This window comes from Populus alba, chromosome 5 (assembly GCF_005239225.2).
Source record: "Populus alba chromosome 5, ASM523922v2, whole genome shotgun sequence".
Lineage (NCBI taxonomy): Eukaryota > Viridiplantae > Streptophyta > Magnoliopsida > Malpighiales > Salicaceae > Populus > Populus alba.
Genome location: NC_133288.1, coordinates 19067925 through 19094917, shown reverse-complemented (window position 1 = coordinate 19094917; position 26993 = coordinate 19067925). Strand labels below are relative to the sequence as shown.

General features: G+C 30.4%; 2 protein-coding genes across 3 annotated transcripts; both read left to right on the top strand.

The window, feature by feature from the left end:
* The first annotated feature begins 3215 nt into the window (after positions 1-3215).
* On the top strand, positions 3216-4988 carry LOC118062296 (uncharacterized). The gene is made up of 5 exons (XM_035076017.1): positions 3216-3298; positions 3403-3681; positions 3817-3863; positions 3954-4819; positions 4959-4988. Exons 1-5 carry the CDS (start codon positions 3216-3218, stop codon positions 4986-4988), a joined length of 1305 nt encoding a protein of 434 aa, XP_034931908.1.
* Positions 4989-17809: 12821 nt separating this feature from the next.
* LOC118062234 (laccase-15-like) lies at positions 17810-20491 on the top strand. Of its 2 annotated transcripts, none has more exons than XM_035075970.2 (6): positions 17810-17954; positions 18319-18400; positions 18500-18747; positions 18919-19047; positions 19143-20090; positions 20167-20491. In XM_035075970.2, exons 1-6 carry the CDS (start codon positions 17897-17899, stop codon positions 20289-20291), a joined length of 1590 nt encoding a protein of 529 aa, XP_034931861.1. In that variant the 5' UTR covers positions 17810-17896; the 3' UTR covers positions 20292-20491. The 2 variants fall into 2 exon arrangements, with proteins under 2 accessions (XP_034931861.1, XP_034931860.2); XM_035075969.2 differs by having other exon boundaries at positions 17831-17954; positions 18249-18400.
* Positions 20492-26993: the final 6502 nt, after the last annotated feature.

The window sequence follows — 26993 nt, the reverse complement described above, 5'->3', positions numbered from 1 at the left end:
GGTAAAACTGTGAAAATCTTGTAGTGCGTTAAGTAATTATTATGACATTTACCTATTGATCACTTTAACTATATGTAATAACCAATTATATAATTAAAGTATTTAAAGTAAATAGATTAGTAAAAAATTTTGCACAGTTATTTTTAACATGTTTCGTCAAGCCTATATCCACACCTCAAGTATTAAATTATACTTGAGTAATGTATTTATTCACTAGTCCAAGTTCAAGAGTATAATAGTCAATTAATGAATCTATACCAAGCTTTTTACACCACTTATAGAAATCCATACTTTAATATTTTTCCACTTGAAGATATGTCATCTTTAAGATTTTGCTTTTGGTGAATTTTGTTAGTTGTATTGGATGACTTTTTTTGTGAGGGTTCTTCTCGTTATATAACAATGTTTTAACTAATTACATGGTTGAATTTCATCAATTACATCAATTATGTCTAACTAAATAGAAAACTAAAATATACAATTGATCACAAAATATTTACCGTTATAATACATAAATCATACCATAAATAAATAGGCTAATTATACCTTGATATAATCTTACTAACAACCCCCCTTAAATTGATATGGGTCGATAAAAAAACATCAATTTGCCTATAAAAATTGATGGTGCTAATGAGTCATAGTTTTCATAAAGATATTAGCAATCTGAAGATCAATGGATATATGAGGAAGAGAAATGACACGAGTGTCAAGTGCTTCCCGAATAAAGTGACAACCCTCCTCAATATGCTTTGTGCGCTCATAATAAACTGGATTAACAGTAATCTAAATAGCATTAGTGTTATCAGCATGGAGAAAAGTGGGATTAGACTCAAAGAAACCCAACTTAGCAAGAAGCCCACGTAGCCAACTAATTTTGGAACAAGCAGTAGACATTATATAGTATTCATATTCAATAGAAAATTTCAAAACACGAGCATGCTTTTTACTCTTTCAAGAAATCAAAGAATATCTCAGGGAGCAACACCAGCCCGTGACAGAACAACGAGTATCAGGACAAGTGGCCCAATCATCATCACTATAAGTAATGATATGAAGAGGATAGCTAGTAGGGAAGAACAACCCATGACTAGGAGACCTTTGTAGATGATACGATGAACGAGAACTAAGTGTAAATGATGTGGAGTTTGTATAAATTGGCTAACATGCTAGACAACAAAGGAAATATCAGGCCAAGTAATAGTCAAATAGTTCAGGCTACCCACTAGCTAGTGTTATATAGTAAGATCTGAAAAAAAAAAAAAGGATCACCCTCCTCACAACGATACTTCGTGTTAACTTCCAAAGAAGTATCCACTTAAGAAGTATCTTGAAAACATATCAAAGTAATTAAATCTTGCGTATACTTATACTGATTTAGAATGATGCCCAAATGAGTAATGTGAACTTTCAATCCCAAGAAGTATGTAAGAGAACCAGGATCATTCATATGAAAAGAAGCGTAAAGATGTTGTTGGAGATGATTCATTAAAGAATAATCTGTCCTGATGATAACAATATCATCAATATAAACCGTAAGAAGAACAATACCAGCAAATATCTTACAAAGGAACAAATAATAGTCATATTGGCTTTGTTGAAAGGAAAACTGAAGCAATGTAGTTCGAGACTTGTCAAACCATGCTTGAGGAGCCTGTTTTAAACCATAGAGCACTTTAACTTACATACATCTAAAAAAGAGAAAGAGGAAAAACCAAGTGGAAGAGCAACGTAAATTTTCTCTTTGAGATCACCATAAAAAAAATGCATTTTTTAACGTCCATTTGATGAAGTGGTCAGCCTTATAAAGTTGTAATAGAGAGAACTATATGCAATGGCGGAACCAAGGGGAGGCAAGCAGGGACCCGAGCCCCTGCAAAACTTTTTTTTTTTAAATATAATAAATTATAGATTTTTTAATATTAAATTATTATTTTATTAGTTATATTTGATTTTAGTGTTGTATCTCCGTATATATCTCCGTATCTGCCTTTATTTTATTCCTTTCCTGTCGTGTCTCTTTTTCTTCTCTTCTCTGCAAGCCTGCCCCTAACCTAATAATACAAAGCAGTGAAGCACAAAAGTTAAAGCAAAGCTGCTGTCTGCTGCCAATTAATTCTTCATCAAGGTAATTAATAATTTTTATTTTTTTATTTTTTTTTATGTTTGTTAAGAATTTGATATGTATATATATAATTCTGCTATTTTAGATCTACTAGTTTTACAATTTTTTATTTCTTGTTATAGTGAATATTGTTTTTTCTAATTACTTGGATATATTTTATGGGTTTACTTGTTTCGATTATGCTTGGATTTTTTTATGTTTTGTTTTTAGCAGAGCCACCAAAATTATTAATTTTTTCTCACATGTACCTTACTATTACCAAGTCCAACATACAATTAGACACGATCTTTAGCCAAATTGAGTTCTTTGAAAAGCATCTACCCAGCTTTGATTCAGTGTAAGTTTTCTTATTTAGGAACTAGTAATTCCATTTTTTAATGTTAGATATGCTTTTATATATCAATTTCTTTTTTTAATATGTTAATTTTACTTTTATATGTCAATGTTGTTTACATGTAAAAATTTATTTTTGGTTCTGATTATTGCTTCAACACATCGTTATTTGTATTTATTTTTTAAATAGGAAACAATAAAAATTTATGATGTTTTGATTGTAGGTTGAACCATGAACAAAATAAGAAGAATTGATTCTTTTTTTGAGAAAAAGAGGAAAAATATTGATAACTCACAGTTTAGTGAACCAACTCCAATGTGTAATGTTGAAGTTATGGGTGAACAACCCCAATGTGATTCAGTTTATGAAGAACCTGCATTGATTAATGAGTAGCCTCCAACTAGAATCGACACTGCTCATCTGATTAGAGATCCAAGCAAGCGTCCTCAAATCTGGGAATACCCGGTTAATCAACAAGATGAAATTAGAAGGCATACATTAATTTGGGGCCATATCAACCTTTGATGTCTGAATATCCGCTGACTGGTAAAAAACATCCTCGTCGATTTCAGTCTCATTGGTTCAAAAGTTATCCATGGCTTGAATATTCAGAGAAAAATACTGCATTTTGTTTCCCTTGCTATCTATTTTCAAGTAAGTCATCTGGAAAGCCAGGATCAGACACATTTACTGTTAAAGGATTCAATTTATTGGAAGAAAGTTAATGATGGGGAACGATGTGCTTTTTTGACTCATATGGGAAAAGGTCCAAATTCAGCTCATAGATTTGCTACCAGGTGCTTGGAAAATTTGAAAAATCAGTCATGTCATATTGAAAGGTAGTTAAGAGGCAAACTACTCAAGAAGTTCAGAATAATCGATTGCGTATTAAAGCTTCAATAGATATTGTTCGTTGGCTCACATTTCAAGCATGTGCTTTTAGAGGGCATGATGAACGTCCAGAATCAAAAAACCGAGGTAATTTTCTTGAAATGATAGAACTTTTAGCATCATACAATGAACAAGTAGGTGCTCTTGTTTTGGGTAATGCTCCACAAAATGCTAAATACACCTCACATCAAATTCAAAAAGAAATTTTGCATGTCTTTGCTAGAAATGTTCAGTCTTCAATTCGTCATGAGATTGGTGATGCAAGATTTTGTTTACTTGTTGATGAAGCTCAAGATGAATCTAGAAGAGAGCAAATGGCCCTTGTTATTAGGTTTGTTGATAGAAGTGGATTTATACGAGAACGATTTTTGGATATAGTTCATGTCAAAAATACAACTGCTGCAACTCTTAAGGAAGAGATTTCCTTTGTTTTATCTCATCATAATCTTGATGTTCAAAATATTAGGGGTCAAGGATATGATGGTGCCAGTAATATGCGTGGAGAGTGGAATGGTTTGCAAGCTTTATTCATTAATGATTGCCCTTATGCATATTATGTATATTGCTTAGCTCATTAGTTACAATTGGCTCTTATTGCTGCAGCTAGAGAAATATCTGATGTTCACACTTTCTTTCAGAATTTGATCTTTATTATTAACATTGTTAGTGCTTCTTGCAAACGTAATGATGAGTTACGAGCTTTTCAAGCAGCTACAATTGAGCATCTAGTTGATATTGGTGAGATTGAAACGGGTAAAGAAGTTAATCAAGTAGGTGGTTTGCAACGACCTGGAGATAGCAGATGGAGTTCGCATTTCAAATCAATTTGCAATTTGATAAAAATGTATGGGGCAACTTGCTTGGTTCTTGAAAACATTGCTTTAGATGGATCTACTTATTCTCAACGTGGTGATGCGACCTTTTCATTTAAGTTGCTAATGTCATTTGATTTTGCATTCTTCTTACATATAATGAAGAATGTTATGGGAATTACTGATGTGCTTTGTCAAGCATTGCAACAAAAATCTCAAGACATTTTAAATGCTATGCATTTGGTGACTAGCACAAAGACTTTAATTCAGAAGTTAAGAGATGATGGTTGGGAAACTATTTTAGAAGAAGTGACATCATTTTGTAAGCATCAAGACATTGAAGTTCCTGATATGGATACTTGTTTTTCTAGTGTAAGACGATCTCGTCGTAAAACAAAATCAGTAACAGTTGAGCATCACTACCGAGTTGATATATTTACAGCTATCATTGATCAGGAATTACAAGAGCTAAATAACAGATTCAATGAGCAGGCGATCGAGCTTCTTAAATTGAGCACAACTTTAGATCCTAGAAATAGCTATAAATTATTCAATGTTGAAGATATATGCTTACTTGTTGACAAGTTCTATCCTGAAGATTTTTCTGACCAAGAAAAAATTCATTTGAGATTTCAGTTGCAACATTATGAGCTTGATGTACCCAATCATCCAAAGTTAAAGAATATGTCATCGATTGCAGATTTATGTCAAGGATTGGTTGAAACAGAAAAATCAACAATTTATCCACTCATTGACAGGTTGATTCGGCTTATCTTGACTCTTCCTGTTTCGACAGCAACTACTGAACGAGCTTTCTCAGCGATGAAGATTGTTAAAACAAGACTTCGCAATCGGATGGAGGATGATTTTCTTGCAAATTATTTGATTATCTATATAGATAAAGAAATTGCTGAAAGATTCACAATTGATATGATAATCGATGATTTCTATTCGATGAAAGAACGACGAGCACAATTAAAATAAATATGTAAGAATTATTATTTATTATTTTATTTCAAAGTTTATTAAACATAAATAATGTTTCGTTTTAGTTAATGCTTCTTATATATTTTGTATGTTTGTATTTAATAGGTACAAAGATTATTATATATTTTGCAATACGTTCTTTAAATAAAACTAAGTCAAGTAGTTTTTATTTTTATTTTTACTTTTTATATATAATAAATTTAAAATATATATTATATTTTCCTTCCCTAACAAATAATCCTAGTTCCGCCCCTGACTATATGCATTATAGTCATCTTGGCTACTAGAGCAAAAATCTTCTCATAGTTAACCCTATATTCTTGTTTATTTTCAAGTACAACTAATCATGTCTTATACCTATATAGATTTCCGTTAGAGTGGTGCTTGATAGAGTAAACCCATTTATAACTGATGGGTTTAATAATATATGAGCAAGAAACTACATTCCATGTAAGATTGTCTTTGAGAGCTTTGAGAGCCTTAAGTTCCTCATCCATTACTTTCCACCAACATTTATGCTTATCAACTTAAAAAAATATAGGAATTGAAATAAAAGTTAAAGTATCATTAAAACCATACTGATAAAAAAGATGTGATACTCGTGTAGAATGTTGAGGACCAGGTGCAAGAGCCATGTCAAGCTCAGAAGACGTAGATGATGTTAGATTAAGTGCGAATGAAGGATCAAGCTCAAGAAAGGGTAAAGTTAGTTGACATTGAGTATACAAGATTCCAAATTTGAACAATTTAGGAGGCAATTCATCATAACAAGGAAGAACACTATTCTTACCCATTTTTGGGTTCCCATACAAAAAATAAGAAAATACAAAAAAATATTCGGAAGGAATAAAAAAATAATAATAATAACAGGAGTGAGAAAAGGATGCTGGAACACCCATAAAATTACTAGGAATTGGTTGAGGAGGTTCAGAAATACAAGAATTGAAATTTGACGTTATATTTTCTACTGATGAGAGCCCTATTGACAAAGAAAATTCAAGTTGAGAAAGAAAAGTCCAAAATAAGATGTTTATGGACTCAATTAAATTTTATTAAAGGTTTAATTGAATTTATGAAGGGTTTAATTGCAAGAAAATTGATTTTTTAAGTCAATTTAGGCTTTTATTGGAAGTAATTAAAGTTATAGGGTCTAATTACAATTTTGAAGAGTTGATTTGGTCAAATCAGGGGTTTAATTGTATAATTATTGAAGTTTGATGGCCAATTAAGGACTTAATTGAAACAATCCAAAACCAAGGACTAAATCGGAAAAGGTGATAAAAGCAAGGGGTCTAATTATAATATTTCTGGGGGGCTTGATTATAAAATTGTAAAAAACATCCAAGGACCAAATCAGAAATATTCATTTTGAAATTTTGAAACGGCGCCTTTTCCACCATTAATGGTCTTCGAATAGCTGTGAATCAGTGACGATAATGGAAGGAGACATTAGTAATGGAGCCATCAAGGGGCGTGTTTCACGGCTATCATCCCCCTGCAAACTGTTCTCAAGCCAGCCGTTACCAGCACAAAGCCTTCTCTGACCTATAAAAGCAGCAGAAGAAGACTGAACCGGGGGAGGGGGAGAGTAGAGTGACAGTGAGGAAAAAGGAGAAAAAAAGGTGGCAGAAATACTGTGGGGAGAGAGTGAAGATAAGGGGGAAAACCAGAGTGGGGGGAAACCAGAAGGGGAATGACAGAGGAAAGAAAAAAAAGACAGCGGGAGAAGAAAAAAAGAAAGAAAGAAAATAACGAGACAGTGAGGAGATCGAGAGAGGATAAAGAAGAAGAGTAAGGGAGAGCAGGGGTAAAAAGAACACGGGGAGAACAGAGGAGGAGAGAACGTAAAAAAAACAGAGAGTAGCCGGGAGAAAGAAGGAAAAAGAACAGTGGGGGAGGGAGAAGACAGAGACGAAAGGGAAGAGACCGCAAGAAGAACTGCAAACAGAAACAGAAAAAAGGAAGAATCAGAGGAACCAAAAGAAAAACAAACGAAAGGAGAGGAGAGAGGTCCAAAGCATGTCGTTGCTTTCATCTTGCTTCCAGTTAAACGTCTTCAACTTTGCAGATAATGCACAAACACTGTGCACTTGAAGATTAATTACATTCGCACTGTAGCAGGCGCGCGTGAATCGTTCACGCATGCTTGCGGGTCTAAACTAGCTGGGCCAGCCTAAAATATATATATATATATATATATTAAAAAAAAAATTATTTAAAAAAATCTGTGATTTTCCGCTAATATTTTACTGAATTTTGATCAATATTGGTTTGTATTTTTATACTGTAAAGATACAAATCCGATATTAAAATACCTGGTTTTTGTCAAAACATAAAAAAATCAAAATTAAAAAAAAATTAAAAAATAAAATAAAATGTTTTTGTTTTCATACATACAACCAAGTCTGTCTAAAAAATATATATAAATAAAAAAATCATATTGTATCTTCATATATATATATATATATATATATATATATATATATATATATATATAAAGAAGTTTTAGCATGCATTTTGGCTTTAATAACCAGTTTATTAAAGTCACGATAATTGACCAGTCCCCGTACCCGATCTCTTCGACCAGTTAGGGTTCCTAGTGACCAAAATACTAGGTGGCGACTCCATTCCAATTTTTCTACTAATAAAAGATAAGAATTCATTGTCTGTCTACATTTGCCGTATTAGATAGAATTCGAAGGTGGATGTTTTCACCGCGATGCCGCTCACGTGCGACAAACACTAAGCTCAAGCAAGGACTCAACATGATTAGAAAAATAACATTGATTTTCAAAGAAAACAACATTACGAGAAATATGAAATTTATTAGAACTAGGACCATAACATACATATCCTTTGTGAGAAATACTATAACCTATAAAAACACATTTAACAAACCGAGTAGAAAGTTTAGGATAGATACCTTAGATATAACCATGCACAATATCAAAACATTTTGCAGCATGACTGCCATGAAAAGGAAATGAAAGAGTTTTACTCTTACCATGTTTGCATATCTAATAATCAAATGATACAGTTTTAGAAACATGTTTTTTTATTGCATAACAAACCAAAACTTAACATATATGATAAAACAATAGAGTTTGGATGGCCCGAATATTTATGCCATGTTTCATAATGAGAATTAATTGTCATTCGAGCCATAAATGAATTAGGAATGGAAAAGTGAAATGGAAAAGGCCTTTCAACTTTGAGCTCCTTTCATGATTGTCTTGCTCGACATCCGATCCTATGCAAGATAACCATTACGAGAAAAATAAACATCACAATTATCGTCAACTAACTGGCCTACTATGATGAGATTAGTAGAAAGTTCAGGAGATACATAAACATCTTTAAAAGAAGAATTAATATCCCCAACTTCATCAATAGCTAAGTGACTTTCATTAGCTATCTGAATTTGAGATGAACCATGATAAATGTAAACATTGCAAATGTCGAATAATCTAGCCATATGATTGGATGCGACAAAATCAATAAGCCAAAATTGAGATGTATTTGTACATTTGCCTTGGAGCCCTAAGGTAAAAAAGGTTGATGTAATCATCAGTGAAATCATATATGGGGTAAGAACAAATTGATTATTAACTACAAAAGGACCAACAAAAAAAGAATTAGCCATAGTCTAATAGGTATGAGCTTGATGGAATTTGGATAAATAGGACATTCTTTGATAATATGGTTTGACTTCTTGTAATAATTTCAAAATTTATTTGGACTGTGGGCAACAATGTGCCTATACTCCTTGTAACTAAAGCATTGAACCTTTCATATATCCCTTCCATTGCCTTTCCTATGAGTTGTATATATTATGACATTAGATGTCATTTTATCTTGCTAAAATTTGGCTTATGTTGTAAGATGTTGCTCTTCAAAGTAATTCTTCAAAACACATATCGAATGAAAAAGAAGGATCATAGTTCATCAAATTAGAGTGAGTCAGCTCAAATTCAACCTGTAATTTTAAAAAAAAATTGGTCTTTTCATTTTGTTCATAAACTTCCTGAATAGTTGAGAGAGATGCATCTAGCACCTTAACATAAACCACGTCAGCAAATTCACCCTATAAGCTTTGAAATCCAAAAGGATAATCTTGAATTGAGAAATTACCCTTAATGTAATTGGCAATCTCATATTCCAACTGAAAACATCGGGTTGTGCTGTTCTAATTGTCATAATCTATTTTTGGGTTCTTCCTAATTACATCTTCTTTTCTTAAAAAAAAAAAAAACATTGAAATAATGCTGTTTTGAACGACACTATTCTCCTTCTTCCCTGTGCATGCAAAGGCAAAGAAGAATAAGATTTTAAATCATTTTCCCACTCTCTCTCTCTCTACCACATTTGACTAAGAAACCCGGTATAACCCGTACGCACACATGCCCCGCATGCCCTGCCACCATGACAAAAAAGAGGAGGGTCATGCCTTGCAACGGCTTCATAGAAGCCATCCCACGCCACTATGCGCTGCACTTAGACAGGCTATGGTGAACCTCTCCCCTAGTTGCCTATAAATACAAGGGAGAACTGGACAAACAAAAAAAAAGGAGGGGAGAAATGAACGAGAGAATTTTTTGGTTAAAAAATGAAAGAAAATGAAAAGAAACAGAGGGGGAACGAGGGGGAGATTGTTGTTGAAACCAAAGAGAAGGAAATAAGGGACAAAAAAGACAAGGGAAAAGAGAAGAGATAATAGAGAAGAACAATAACCTCACCCTCTTTCTAGTCTCTCTCTCTCCGCCGTTTGAAACAGCACCACCGTCAACCTCTCTCCATCTTTTTTCCCTTGCTGGTTTCGCTGCAACACCTGTGAAGAAAAAGAAGAAACATGTGCCTCTGACAGATGGAAAAAACAACAACAATAAATTTTTTTACCGGCACTCCACCACTGATATTCTTCTCAGTCACCACATCTACTAGAGCCTTTTATTCCAAATAACTCTCTCCCCTTATCTACCAGAGCCTTTTATTCCAAGCAACTCTCCCCCCCTCATCTCTATTTTTTGGTTTATTTTCTTGCATGTAGAACGTGCATTGTGTATGTTTCTGCAAGCAAGAACATAATTACTCGGTTACTGTGCAAGAACATAGTAAACAACTAACTATAATTCAAGGTGGACCAATTAAAGCGATGCCGCACACATGCGACAAGCCCGTCGAGTTCGAGGTTGAGATCTAAACTTTTTAGTTTTTCTTCTTCATGATTGGATAAGCTTAGAATGCCTCATAAATCTTGATATGTTATTACTTTGGTTTCCAAGCCATTGAGCTCTGAATCTCAAAATATAGTTTTAGTATAAATAACTTGTTTTTAATAGGATTTAAAAGATGAACTTAGATTGATGTGTGAAAGTTAATCCAATGATAGTTTTATTTAAAAACACGAGCAAAATATTATTTCCTTTAAAAAAAAAAAAATCATTTCTATATTGCTATGCACCCATTTATGAAGTTTATTGTCATTAAAAAAAAAAATATAGCTAGTAAGCTATCCCAAACTGACTTTTTTAATGGCACTTAAACTACTTTTTTGTTTAAATGTATTTTTAAATAAAAATAATAAAATAATATTTATTTATATTTTACTGTTAATTCATTTATATAATTCCATCAAATTAATTACTCTTTATTTTTTTTATACAATCGTTTAATGATTTTGTTTTTATTTCTTGACTGAAATTTTCTTTTCAAATCATGATATCTTTTTTATTTAAAAAACTAATTTTTATAGAAATTTTTTTTTGAAAAATAAAAAAATTATATGGATAAGGAAATGAAAGTTTAATTAAAGAGATATACATATTGTTTCTCTTTAATTCAAATTATTGGAAGTGTTTACAATATTTAGTTTGATTGTTCCTAGCTTTTATTAAAAAATCATGTTGCCAATAAAAAAAGACATATTTTTATTAAAAATTTTTAAAATGAATAAAAAATATTTTTAGCTAAAAAATACCTTTTTTTGTGAATATGTATTTTAATTGTTGCACTTTAAATTAAAATAAATTTCGAAAAATCCTCACGAGGGAATCCACTGACTAGTTATATCTACATACCAGTTATATGCCCCGCGCGATGCCCAAGAGTTTTAGGTTTGCTTGCAATGCCTGATCTAAGAGTAATATTTATAATATTAATAATAACATTAAACTTGGGTTAACCCTTAGCATAAAAGTGTCTGGACTGCAATACCAGACGTAATAGCATTGGACGTGGGTCTGACTGTAAAGTCAAGTCATAAAAGTATGATAATTAAATAGATTAGTTAAAAAAAAAAAACAAAGAAAAAAAACCAACAGGAAGAAAAAAACTAATGAAGAAAAAGAAAAAAAAATGAATTAATTGGGTTAACCCGTTATACCTTGAATTCGTATTGTGAAAGTTTGATAATTAAAAATGAAAAAACAAATTAATGGGTTAACCCAAAATTAATTGAGCTAACTCGTTAAACCAGGTTAACTTGTCAAACCCGGAATCCGTGTCATAAAAGTTTGATAACTAAATAGAAAAAAAGTTAACATCAACAATTTAAATTAAACGAAAAAAATTAATTTAAAAGAAAAAAAAAAGCAAAAAAAAAAATTCAGGTTAACTCGTCAAACCAAGTTAACCAGTTAAACCCCAGATCCGTGTCATGAATGTCCGGTAACTAAATAAAAAAAAAATGAACATTAACAAATTGAACTAAACGAAAAAAATTAATTAAAAAGAAAAAGAAAATCCGGGTTAACTCATTAAACCATGTTAACAAACACCAGGATTTGTGTCATGAAAGTCTGATAACTAAATAAAACAAATTTAACATTACAAACTAAATTAAACAAAAAAATTTATGAAAATAAAAATAAATAAATAAATTGATGGGTCAACCCAGAATTAACTGGGTTCTCCCGTGAAACCAGGTTAACCCGTGAAACTCGGGATATATGTCATGAAAATCTAATAACTAAATAGAAAAAAATTTAACATTAACAACTAAACTAAACTAGAAAAAATTAATTAAAAAGAATAAAAAGAAAAAAAAATATTCTAGGTTAACTTGTCAAAACCAGGTTAACCCGTTAAATCCGGAAAACGTGTCATGAAAGTCTGATAACTAAATAAAAAAAATTAACATTAATAAAACATTAATAAACTAAATTAAAGAAAAAAATTTTGTTAAAAAAAAAAAAAAAGAAGCAAAAAATAATTTTCCAAAAGGCATAAAAAGCCAAAAGAAACAACTTAAAAAAAAAAAAAAAAACTGTAAAGCAGCAGGGATAAGAGATCAGTGTTTTACTGTGAACTGCACTGTGCAGTCCATAATAAAACACTGATCTCTTTTAGCTATTTACTAGTTACATGACCCGCGCGATGCCGCGGGTTAATTTATTTTTACTTAAAAAATATATATAAAAAAAACTAAGGTCTAAAAGTGTTACGTCTTTCTGTAAAGTTATACCCAAGAGTCTTGGGTTTGACTGCAACATCTGACCTAAGAGTAATATTTATAATATTAATAATAATATCAAGCTTGCATGACCCAAGTTTAAGTCGGTCTGACTGCAATACCGAACCCAATAGCCTTGGAATATGGGTCTGGCTGCAAGGTCGTGTCATAAAAGTATAATAATCAAATAGATTAATTAAAAAGAAAAAATAAAGAAAAAAAACCAACAGGAAGGAAAAAACTAACAAAGAAAAAAAAATATTTTTTTTGAATTAACTTAGTTAACCCTTCAAACTATGTTAACCCGTCAAATCTTGGATTCATGTCGTGAAAGTTTGATAACTAAATAGAAAAAAAAACAATCTTGGGCTAACCTGTGAAACCAGGTTAATCCATCAAACCCGGGATCCGTGTCATGAAAGTTTGATAACTAAATATAAAAAAATTTAACATTAACAAACTAAATTAAACGAAAAAAAATTAACTAAAAAGAAAAAAACAAAAAAACAAACAAAAAGCATCAACTTTTTCATTGTGGACTGCACTATGCAGTCCACAGTCAAAGGCATAAAAACAAAAAAAAGCAAAAAAAAAAAAAAAACTAAAGGCATCAAACGATAACAAAATAGAAAAAAATTTAATATTAATGAACTAAATTAAATAAAAAAATATTAATTAAAAATAAAAAAATAAAGAAAAAAACTAATGAAGAAAGAGAAAAAAAAAATTTAATTAATTATGAATCAATTGGGTTAATCCATCAAATCTGGGATCCGTGTCATAAAATTCTGATAATTAAATAGAAAAAAAAAATTAATATTAAAAAAGTAAATAAAAAATAATTAAAAAATAAAAAAAAAAAAAAAAAAAGAAAAAAGAAAAAAAAAAACTAAAGGCGTCAGCTTTTTCACTGTAAATTGCACTGTCCAGTCCACAATAAAATGTTGTGCAATCAAAGTATGATAATTAAATAGATTAACTAAAAAGAAAAAAAGCCAGCAGGAAGAAAAAAACTAATGAAGAAAAAGAAAAAAAATCTGAATTAACTGGGTTAACCTCAAACCATGTTAACCTGTCAAACCTGAGATTCGTGTTATGAAAGTTTGATAACTGTATAGAAAAAAAAATTGACGAGTTAACCCATAATTAATTTAACAAAATAAATTAAACGAAAAAATTAATTAAAAAGAAAAACCAGAAAAAAAAAATCTGAGTTAACCTGTTAAACCCATAATGCGTGTTATAAAAGTTTGAGATATAAAATAATTTAACATTAACAAAAAAAAAATTTAAAAATATCCACTAAAAAAAACAAAGAAAAAATGAAGAAAAAAACAACTTTAAAAAAAAAAATACAGCTCAACTTTTACTGTGGACTTCACTGTGCAGTCCACAGTAAAGAACTGAGTCTTTTTAGTTATAGTTTAATAATTTAATGGTGAAATAGGACCAAAAACGTGTGCCGACAGTGGTCTACGATTGATTGGGCAAGGCATTATAATGATGATGAACATAGGACTGCCAGGCTATATAACATTCATTATCTTTCATACTTCTTTTTTTTAAAGCAAAAAAGTAAAAGAAAAAAAAAAAAAAAAAAAAAAACAACTCAGCTTTTACTGTGGACTGCACTGTGCAGTCCACAGTAAAAAACTGATGCCTTTTAACTATATATTATTAATTTAATTTAATAATATTTGATGGGTCACATCACCCTTTTTGGGGAGTAAATGAGGCCAACAGCGATGGATGTCGGTTCTTTTGTGGGGGTAAATGGGCTTGCATTTAAAAGTGGGTAGTAATTATTTTTTAAAAAAAAATTAATTTTTTTATTTAAAATATATTAAAATAATATTTATTTTAAAAAATTAATTTTTTAACATAGTACATCAAAATAATATGAAAAATATAAAAAAAAATTTATTAATTTAAAAAAATATAAAAAAAATTTAATTTTTTAAAAATATTTTTAAAAATACAAAAAAAACAAATATTCTATTAATTTACACATGCCACAAAATAATTTCTTACACTAGTTTTTTGTTGGACTCCAAAAAATAATATTGTTTGGTAAAAGGTCACTTTCTTTTCTTGCTGGTTTTGGCCTCATGAATGAGATCGAAAGAGAGTATTCGGAGTGGGCAGATAGAAAAATATTCACTGAAAACTTTCCATTAATTTCCCCTTCTGGAATTAATTGGTAAAAGGTCACTTTCTTTTCTTGCCGGTTTGGTAAAACATTTTTTTGGAATTAATTGGAATTATTTCATAAACTAAAGTTTCACGTAAGAGCATATAAAGATGTTGCTTCTCCTGGTTAGTTCCTCTACATAATAAAATTATTTTTAAATATAATTTATTTTTTTCAATCAATTATTTTTAAATATTTCGTGATATCGGTGCGACAGCCGTGATGCATTTAATCTTCGTAATATATAGCAAGTCTGCTCTAACAGTAATCTATGAGAAGTCTGCTCTAACAGTAATCTATGAGATCATTACGTGCGGCATGGCTTAGAATTGAATGAGTCAAAAAAATTAAGTGCTAACATTGGAGGAGCTAGCTGGCTACAGCCTACGATGAGTTGCATGGCTTAGAATTGGTAAAACATTTTTTTAGGAATTAATTCATAAACTAAAGTTTCACGTAAGTGCATATAAAGATGTTGCTCCTCCTGGTTAGTTCCTCTACATAATAAAATTATCATTGGTATTTATGGCAATATTTTTTAATCGATGAAAATTTAATTCAAACTATGTTTTAAAAAAAATAATTATTTTTTTAAAAATATTTTTTATCATTTTAAAATATAGATATCAAAAATAATTTTTAAAACCAAAAAATCATCTTTGCTTTAGTAGATTTAATTAGAAGAAAAATTAATCATAGCGAAATACAGTCAACTTTATTTCGTGGAAGTAAGCTTGCATCATTCTTCAAGAAATCGTGCTGTTCCTTGACCAACATTGCCCAAAGAGAGATTCTTTGGTGTTAATCCACATACAAAGTAGCATCGCTTTCAAGATTTTGATAAGTATCCTTTTATCACACGATTGTTAGCTATATTCAAAACTTCTTCAGCTAAGGAAAAGTCAACAAAATTTTCGTTTTTTCACTAGCTTTTCAGGTGTATTTAAATCTTTTTTTAGTATTTTTGTACAGTATAAATATTCATTTATCCCGAAGTCAACATAATTTGTCCCTATTGACCGAAAACTTTTGACTTCTTATAAACTTTTAAACAATAAAAATATTTTTTTACTTATAATATCAAAAAAAATATTAGTTTGTTGAACAAGAGTTTTTTTTTTTTTTTTTTTTTTTTTTTTTTTTTTTATCTTTACTTCATGTAAAATTAAAACATGTATCTGACCTTAAAAAATACAAAAGATAAGGTTAGCATATAAGGGTACTTTTATACTTTCACACGAGTTTTTTGGATAATTACTAGGGTCATGGAGTATTTTGGTAGTTTTATGTTGAACTTTTTAATTTTTTAATCAAGAAAACTAGCGAATGAGTGACATCTATGCCATTTAAAAAGCGGATTTGACACCACTCGATAACCAAACCTAATCTTTTGTTGTCTCTTTGGATGCTCTATCATGCCTTTATTTATATTGTGTGGCATATGATGACATTATTTGATATTATTTTCTTTTTTTTCTCTCTAGCCAAAATAAAGTTCACAATTGTTTTTTTTGTTTTTGGTTATTTTCTAATGGCGCCTTAGACCATTTAATTGTGCCGATTAATGTGTAATTTTTAAATATGTTGTTCTTACTCTTTGTATCTCAATTTATTCCTCTTTGTTGAAAATCATTGCAAATTATTCTTGAGCAAGAATATTGTGAAATAAAGAATAGGATGGATGAGTCATGATTAAGATTGAATTTGGTGAAATGAATGAAGTTATTGAGAGCTTGGTGTGGTTCAAATACAAAAAAAACCTTTATATATATATATATATATATGATACTAGACCGAGATGAGATAAAGATACCCTGAAAAACTAGGGGTGTTATGTAAATATATTCTTAATTATTTTAATACATTTAATAAATTGATATATTTATAATATTTTAAATTAATTATTTTTTTTAAAAAATAAAATTTAAATTATAGAAAGATAAAAAGAATAAATGTTAGGCTCATGCACCTAGCTTTAATAAAAAAGCACAAGCATGCTTGATTTTTTTTTTTTTTTTTTTGTCTTTAGAAGTAAACAATATCATTATCTGTTTCTCTTTGTTTATCTTTTAATTATTAAATAGGTGATAGGTTTTGAACAAGGTAACTACCTAAAATCTGGTCACTATTATGGTAACTGAAATCAGGGGGGGAATGAATTGATTTAAAAATCTAATTTTCTAACAATTTTCATCCAAAAACACCTTAAAAAAACAATACAAACTTATATAAATCACCCAACAACCTCAAAACACCCTAAAAATCATATATATATATATATATATATATATATATGAAAATCAACTTAATAAAGAAAATCAAAACCAAGTCCTTTTTTTGCCATGTTTGAAGTGAAAAACCATCCCAAATAAACTTCTCTTGATAAGAAGAGCAACACATTAATATAAAAATCCACTTTTTTGACGGCTAAATTATGGCCAACCGATATTTTTACTATTTTTTTTTCACAAGTTTCTATCTTGTCTTTTTAATTTAAGGAATAAAAAATAAATAAAATAATTTTTTTAGCCAAAATAAAAATTCTAAAAACTTTAAAATTGATTATGCATTTTCTCTGTCTTTTACTTGTCCTTTCACTTTAGATTTTATCTTTCTAATTCAACTAAAATTTTTATCCTATGAAATTAATTAGGGCACAAAAAAAAAAAAAAAAGAAAAACATCCGATGATGAATTTTTTTTTAAATAGCTAGGATGAGAAAAAAGGAAAAGAAAAAAGGGAGGTGCTTCAGTCTTAGTAGTTTTTGTTGATGTTAATTTGCATTATATCAATCTTAGTAGAGAAATGCAAAAAGTCAGAGTCTTGGTTTCCAGATTATATATTGGATCCCTTTTCATTACGTACTTGTGCATAGGCCCACTGACCTAGATTCAAGGCTACTAATACCACTTTTGTGGAGAACTTATTAAATTCTTTCAACTAAATTAATTAACTAATTGTTTAATTCTTCACTGATCTCTATAATTAAGTTTATAAATCATTTGGAGTGCAAGCAAGTACTACAGGGGATGGTAGAAGATTTGTTTTTAATTAGGAGAGTAAAAAAAATGTTATTCTGCAAGAAAACTTTAGTCTTCAAGATTTTATGGGTTCTACTTTTTGCCAGCGTCCATTGCTTGGCTGCAACTCATTATCATTTCAAGGTAAGCATGCACATATCCAACATGAAAAATTATTTTAAGTTCTATTCAAATAACTTTGATGCATTTAATCTGCATAATATTAATCCTTGCGCCATGTTTTAATTCACTCGTCTTCATCCTTAGTTTTAACCATTATATATATATATATATATATATATATATATATATATATATAAGTCGAGAATTTTATTAATATCTGTCATAGCGAGTAAGATAATGGCTATACAGAGAAGAAGAAAAACAAAAAATAGTTGTAACCACTTATACTGGGAGCTAAATTTTCTGCATATAAAGGTTATGGAAGCTCCATATACAAGACTATGCAGCAAAAAGAAGATCTTGACTGTGAATGGACAATTTCCAGGACCAGCTTTACACGTTCATCATGGAGACACAATCTATGTTACGGTCCATAACAAGGGCAGATATAACATCACCATCCACTGGTATATATAAATTTCTTCAGAAAGAAGGTGATCGACATTTAAATGGCGATCCATATAAAAACAGAATATTCTTTATGTTTTCTGTCATTTCCATTGCAGGCACGGCGTAAAACTGACTCGATATCCTTGGTCAGATGGTCCGGAATATATCACACAGTGTCCAATCCAACCTGGAGGGAAGTTCAAGCAAAAGGTCATATTTTCCTCGGAGGAAGGCACCCTTTGGTGGCATGCTCACAGTGACTGGTCGCGAGCGACGGTCCACGGGCCTATCATTGTGTATCCAAAGATCAATGGAACTGGCTATCCTTTTCCCAAACCTCATGTGGAGGTCCCTATCATTTTAGGTATGACAAGGTCTTGCCCGAAAAATTAACCATTAAACATACAACTAGCTTTTTGTTTGCTCATTGATGTTTGATTTGTGGTTTTTCATTTTGATACCTTCAAAGCGAAAATATTATTAGTTTTGCAATTAATTATACATATATTAATTACTTTTGTTCTTGGCAATGTAGGAGAATGGTGGAAGAGAGATGTGATGGATGTTCTTCAGGAAGCGGTAATAACAGGAGGAGACCCCGCCGACTCTGATGCTTTCACCATTAATGGCCAGCCTGGTGACCTGTACCCTTGTTCAAAGTCAGGTGCATGTCTCGTTTTTACAGTTGAAATTGTTCTTCATATATGACCCTAGGAGAAGCAGATGATTAACAGTTTAATTCTACCACTGTAATTGCAGAAACAATCAAGATAAATGTGGATCAAGGCAACAGTTACCTACTCCGGCTAGTAAACGCTGCTGTAAACACCATTCTATTCTTCTCAGTCGCGAAGCATAATCTTACAGTTGTCGGAATAGATGGCAGCTACGCCAAGCCATTGACAAGCGGCTACATAACTATAGCTACTGGGCAAACCATTGATGCTCTATTACATGCCAACCAAGATCCCAATCACTACTACATGGCTGCTAGGGCCTTCACTAGCAGCCCTTCTGTTCCTTTTGGTAACACCACCACCACCGCTATAGTTCAATACAATGGAAACTACACCCTTTCTTCATCTCCTTCCTTACCCCAACTCCCTTATTATGATGACACAAACGCAGCCTATAGCTTTCTTAGTAGCCTTAGGAGCTTAGCTGACGAAGACCATCCTATTCGTGTTCCTTTAAATATTACCACTCGTGTAGTTTCCACTCTCTCTGTCAACGCCTTACCTTGCCACAGAAACCGTTCATGTGAGGGTCCAAATGGAACCATTCTTGCTGCTAGCATGAACAATATAACCTTTGTGAACCCTTCAATTGATATACTAGAAGCTTATTACAAGCACATCCATGGGGTGTATGGAGCTGATTTTCCTAGCTTTCCACCTTTGGTGTTTAATTTTACAGCTGAATATCTGCCATTGATACTAGAAGTATCGAAAACAGGGACAGAAGTGAAGATATTGCCTTTTAATTCCTCGGTGGAAATTATTTTCCAGGGAACCAATGTGGTAGCTGGTATCGATCATCCTATGCATCTCCATGGCTATAGCTTCTACATCGTTGGGTGGGGATATGGGAATTTTGACAAAGACAAGGACCCTCAAAACTACAATCTCATTGATCCTCCTTTTCGAAACACAGTAACTGTGCCTAGAAATGGCTGGACCACCATCAGATTTGAGGCTACCAATCCTGGTAATTAATTCTTACTGCTGCTACATGCTACATTTATTTATTTTTCTGTTTCATGATTTTCAATTTTATGCTACAGGAGTTTGGTTCATGCACTGTCATTTTGACCGTCATCTAGTTTGGGGCATGGAGACTGTTTTCATCGTTCAGGATGGGACTGAAGCACGTTTATTACCTCCCCCGCCGGACATGCCTCCTTGCTAATTTAAAGCTCATGGTCAGCTAAATTTATCCTAGAATATATATATATATATATATCGCTTGGCTATCTAACGCCAAATAATAAATAATATCATATACCGTTCATCCTTATAGAATTCCTCTCTATATTTTTTTTTTATGCGGTTCAGATTCTTCATTTTGTTTAGGATGGGAAGAAACTATAATTTTTGAAATGGTCAGACTCAATAAAATTTGATCAAATTTTTTGATGGTTAAAGTGAAGAATTGACTCTAAACCATCTCCATCATCACAAACTCATTTTATATATTATTAATAGCATTTATTATAACAAGTCAAGTCACACACTTATATTTAAAAAATTAAGAGAAAAAATAATTCTATGATCAAACTACCAAAATAAAATAACATAAATTGAATGAAAAAAAAAAGTACCAAAATGCTTCACTTCATAATGAAAAGCTAGACTTTAATGATTATTGAACATCTAATTCATTGAAATTTCATCTAGCAAGAATTATAAATCTCTAAAATAATAGATAAAAATACTGTAAATAGAGCCATTACTACACCCATTAAAGCAGTCAATATCAAAAGAAATGAATAAATTGATGCTTTCATAAACTAAATAATAGTTTACAATTACAGCTCCCATGACTGTTTAATTAGAGCATTCCTGGATTAAAAAAGAAAAGAAAAGAAAATATAAGAAATCAAAGCAAAGAGAAGTCAACTATTCAAATCATTATGCCTCGAGTACTGTATGTCAAATTAAAAAATTAGAGATAAAAAATCATAAATTAATGTTGTAAAAACTACTTGTTTCTTGGATCTTCAAGTTTTTGAAATTCTCCAAATTCCACGAAGCACCTAAATATGAATCAATACCACAAAAACATCTATGAAGAATATTTGAACATTATATATACCATATGTGTCCAAATAACAGAATTAAGACCATTGGGAGTTGGTTCAAGTGGTAAGTAGCTTGTTTTGCTTAAGCGAGGTCTCGGTTTCGAGTCCCCATATACGTAGCAATACCTATTGGTAGCCTTACCTATCACTACCAGGCATGCGACCCGAGGCGACCACCAGATTAGTTGGGGCAACCCGGATAATAGGAGCTGGCAACCTAAAGAAATAACAGAAGTAAGGAAAATGAAGAATGTCTAAAAGTAAACCAACCACTTGGAATGCTAAAAACACATCATTGAATTTCAAACTAATTTAAAATTTTCATCCAATTATGTATGTCTAATATATTTATTTCATAGTATTATGATTACTTTAATTGAATCCATTTAGTTCACAACAATAGAACTCTACAATTATATTACTTCAACATTATACTTTGATTTTGTTATTTGAAAAACAACATTGTCTTTAACAATTCTATCAACACTACCACGACAATCAAAAAAGGTTTTTTTTTAAATAACCATACAATTTACTAAAAACTCACTCTCTTCTTTATCTCTAAATATAGTATTTCTTAACCACCTAATAGTGATTTCATACTTAATATCCATCTAACATGTTATGAACAATCCATATTTTATTAGATTATTTTCAATGTAATCATATAAAAAGTTAATTTTCAAGAATTTTATATCAAGTTTCAGATAAGTTTTGATATTCAGTCAGCCTATTAATAACTTTTTGATATATTTTTTTATTAAAAGTATCATTGATCTTATTGATAATGAGTTGGACCAAATAACTCGATTGGAATAGTTATTGAGTAATACCACATAGTTCTAACAACAACAAAAATTGAAAAAAAAAAAGCAATATTACAGGAAAACACGATTTCAATATTTCAAATATGTAATCATCCTTTGTATAAACATTAAGCCTGACAAACACTAAAATGGAATAGGCACACAAATATGCCTAATATCCTTGCTATAACATGATGAGAAGTTATTTGTTCTGGAATAAAAAGATCAAAACCTTTCACACCCTATTCTTGAATTTACATGTTGTACTTTTTTTGTTAGTCCATAAGATCAAAAACCAATGTTCCATGACCATGCAATCCCATTACATGAAAAGTCTCCTAAAAGAAATAAATTAATTCTGAAGATCTTAAACCAATCTAAAAAAGGTTTTTCTATATGTTTTTCACAAAATAGTTTTAGATTCCAATACATCCAATACCAAATAGCAGCAAAGAAGTATAATCTGAAAAACATAATATGAGCCCAGACCACATGATCTATGCCAAATACGTGGATTTATTATAACTTTTCTTGTGTTACTCCAACCACCTCGTAAATTGGTTATTTCTAAACGAGCATAAAGAGTATAAAAAATATACCTCGTCTCCACATTGAATTGATCACGGAGTTAGAAGGATCAAGAACCGCTTGTAGAGCCAACAACCCAGCCTAACCATCTACCAAAGTTGTATGTGTTATATGGAAAACCAGCAAACAGCAAACAACATGGATCATTTGATACGACAGTATAAATGGGAGATTCCAAGACAAACCGATGGAGTGCCCCTTTTCAGTGGATTAATTCGGAGAAAGAATTCTAGTTTTTTAGTATTTTAGTTGTAATATGACAACTCTGTTTATAGAAACAAGTATGTATCATATTCGTAAAAATTTTACATGTCTTTTTTTTATATTATGAACTTATTGAAAGAGTGGCTGATTTTTCTAAAAGAGAGTAACAAGTTAATTTTTAGCCCATTCGTCTTCCATACCGATTTTGGGTTCAGTACAAGAAATGCAAGCCGAGCAGAATAAAAACTTCCTAAGCCCAATAATACCAACCGATTTCGTTGAATTAAAGCATTGAAGATTCAAGCCTCCTTGTGAAATTTATACAAACACTTTCTTTTGTTATGAAAACAGGTATTACAATTTATGTACCTCCGAAATATAGCTGAAAACAACGTGATTGATTTCTTCTTTTTCTTTGATTTTGGTTTCTTTCTGTTTAATTAGCTTACATTTAAAAGGAAAAAAAAAACTAGACTGCTTTTACTGTATATGCCGAAGTCATTCTCCGTCAAGTGCCATGATGGAGCTTGCTTTGGGAATAAAAGTTATGGTGGGACTGTCAGCAAAGTTGTAATTAATTAAAAAAAAAAAAAAAAAACAGAATTTTGCACTGTAATAAACGTAAACCAACCACTAGTCTGCCTTCTTTGATTTGATTTGATTTTTCTTTCCTTTCCTGTGTTTTCTTTTTACCTCAAGCTACTAATTTACCATGGCTTCTAATATTTTAATCTTTCTTGGCTCTAAAAAATATGTGCATTTTTTTTGTTCTTAAAGGCAAGATGATCTTGAATGATGACAAATGAAGACTTGAAACCTTATTTCCTGTGGAAGAAAATGAAATTGAAAAAAAAAAGTTAAAAAAAATGGGAATTTATTAGAGGTTTCAACTAGCAATGAAAATGATTAATCTTTTGAAGAAGAAGAAGAAGAAGAGAGCTCTTGTTATTATATTGCATTTAAATTACTTAATTATTTATTTTTTATGTTGTTTTGTTATTTTATTACGCTTAGATTTTGTAACTTATCAAATCTTTAGGCTTAATTTGTTTTTCATTGATTCTTTACCTTATGTTTGCGTTCCTTCTTCCTGAGGTTCATTTTTCCTTTGCCGTGCCGCATTTTTTCAGCTTATTCTCGTAGTTCTTCAATTTGTTTTGCTGCAGTTGTTTTTGAATCTTTTACTTTTCTGTTATGGCTTTTCTTATATTTCTTTTCAATATATACTTATTGTTTGACATGCCATTCTTGGTGAGAACCAAATTGTGTGCGCTTTTCTATGGTGTTTTTGACTTTTTTTTTTTTTTTTTTTTTTACATTGTGCGTATGCTCTTTGTTTTGAGATTGTCCAAGGTAAAAGTCAATGTTTTAGAATTGGAAGAACGGTCTTGCCTAAGTTCTTTCTGGATGATGTTGCCTAAGATTTGATGTGATTTAACCATCTAATTTATACCTACTAAAATTATTTCAGCTTTTGGATTGAATTTGAGGTCAATTTGATGAAATAAGACTTAGATTTATGGTATAAAAAAAAATTAAAATTAGAAGAAGAAGGATGAAGATAAAAACAAAAAAAAAATCATGACGGTTTTCAAATTCATGCAAAAAGTCAATTCCATCCAAAATTTCTCCATTTAATCATTTTTAAAATTTTAGGATTGAATTTGAGGCCAATTTGGTGAAATAGAATTTAATTTTATAGTATAAAACACAATTAAAAGAAAAGGTATTAAAAAAACAATGGATGATTTTTAAAAATTCATGCAAAAAAATTTATTTTTTTCCCCAAAACTTATCCATTTTCAGAGTTTAATCAAAACATAAAGACATGAAATAAAAACTTATGTCACCTTAAGGTGGAGTTTGATACGAGTTTTAAAAATTAAAAATAAATTATTATAAAGAAATTTTTATATGATTAGTCTTTGTCTATATAACCAACTTTAATTTATATAATTAGTCTTTGTCAATGCAATCCACTTTCTTTTAAAACAATTTCTCATAATATTGTAAATGTATAAATAAATTTTAATAGGAATATTTTTTTTAAATAAAATAACTTAGGTTGTATTTTTTTTCCTTTGCTATTTTGGTTATTTGTCTTTTAATTCTACTATATTTTAACAAATTAAAAGTAATCTGTCATCAATCTGGCTACACGAAGATTTAATTAAGAAAAAAAAAGTTTTCAAGATAACAAAAATATATCTATAATATAATGTGTAGTATCACTTTATATGGTAATTTCACCATGCCTTTGGAGTGTTTTACTTGAGCATGTTTAGGAGTGTAATTGTGGTTATTTTTTAAAGTATTTTTTACTTAAAAATATATCAAAATAATAATTTTTTATTTTTTAAAAATAAATTAAACCTAATAGCTATAATCTTTTGGATCAGCAGGCAGAACATAACGCGGGTTTGGTGGGATGGGAACCTTTCAACCTGCTGTCAAACATTTACTTTTAGTTTATTACTTTGTTACGTGTCTTGGACTGGTTTGGTAAATAAATGTTGATGATTTCCACAGCGATTTCAAAAGTACGAGGTTTTTCTCAATGTTCCGTGTAAAGCGATCCTCTCTTTCTATATACCAAATCGAAATTGGACACATGTAATGCATTATTACACGCAACTATAGGTTGACACAGAAAAATAAATAAATTGTGCATAATAAAATAAAAACAGATGACAGAAAATTGTGCATAATAAGCGAATGAATTAATGTGAAATTCCCGATATGTATTAATTTTTTTATGTAGAAAATCAACCGTCAATAAGCTTCAATCCCCAGAGGTTTTTTTATAAAAAAGCAAACATTCTTAATCTTAAATACTTACCATTAAATAATATTTTTTATATATATTTGCATACTTTAACAGTGGACTTATATGATTCACTCTTAACATGTGTGCAAGTTTTGTTGTAATTTTCTTTAACAAACTCGTAGAAATTTTATTGTAAACTTATTTTTAGTATGACATTTTAAATGATATAAGAATATTACATACTTTTCTCAAATAAAGAAAGAAAGATTATTATGTAATTATTAGATAGAAATTGTATCTAACTGTTTAACTAATACAAAAATAATTAAATGAACATCATCAAAATCAAGAAAAATCTTTCAGATGTAATAAAAGAAAAATACCCGAAACATATTTTGAACGTCTTTGTCGAGGAAGTTTTTGAAAGTCCAACTTCGAAACCAGAATGAGAAATATATGAAGTTAACTTTGAATATGAAATATAGCATTAATACCCGAAAATGAAGCGTATGGAGACTAAACATTAAAAAAGTTGTCTCCCACCAAAACATTGAATATTTGTTTGCTACTCGGATGGTTTGTTATGAGAAAATTAAATGATTAGGTTCTTGTCTTGACCGTGAAAAAATGAGAATATTATGTAGCTTAGTGGGTTACTATCTTTATTATTTTTAGTATAATTATTTTTATTGTATTATTTAAGATTTTTTTTAGGTTTTAAGAAGTTTTGGACAAACTCAATATATATAGTTCGATGAATACGAGTATAGTTTTAAGAGGTTTTGGACAAACTCAAAATAACCTCATCTTCGAATAAGTAATCTTCAACTTGTCCCTCCTTCAGAGACACAAGATTAAAAAAATAACTTCCCATAAGGGAGTCTTTGTGGATGATTCCAGTCGCCAGGCATTTTTGAAGTTGGAAGCCATTTTTGAATAAGAGATTTCTTCATTAGGGTTATTTTTCTTTGTCCCGACTTTAATTTTCTTGTTTGATCTCGATAATAAATTCATTTTCTCGTACCGGAATTAATGTTGTCGGCAGCACTAAAGCCAAAAACAAGTGCTAACAAGTCACACTCAGCTTTGACAATGTTAAAGCAGAGTCAAACAATCGAGTTACAGTGAAATTGAGAGCAGAAAGAAACTCGGTTACTCAAGCCCCATAATTTTCAAAGTAGTTATCGCGTCAGTCGTGAGGTATCCGTTTTGTGATTTTTTATTTTTTTTGTTATTTGATTAGGAGTTTCCATCTAAAGAATTACTAGAAAACTTGAATATACTAATTTTTTAGATATTTATAAATAAGAAACTGATTATAATTAAAAAAATATATTATTACTCATAAAACACCCTATATGAGATAAGTTGTTTCACAATTTGATTTAATTTAAAAGGGTCTGAAAATTGTCTTGCCATTGATTTTTTTTTTAAATAAGACAAAA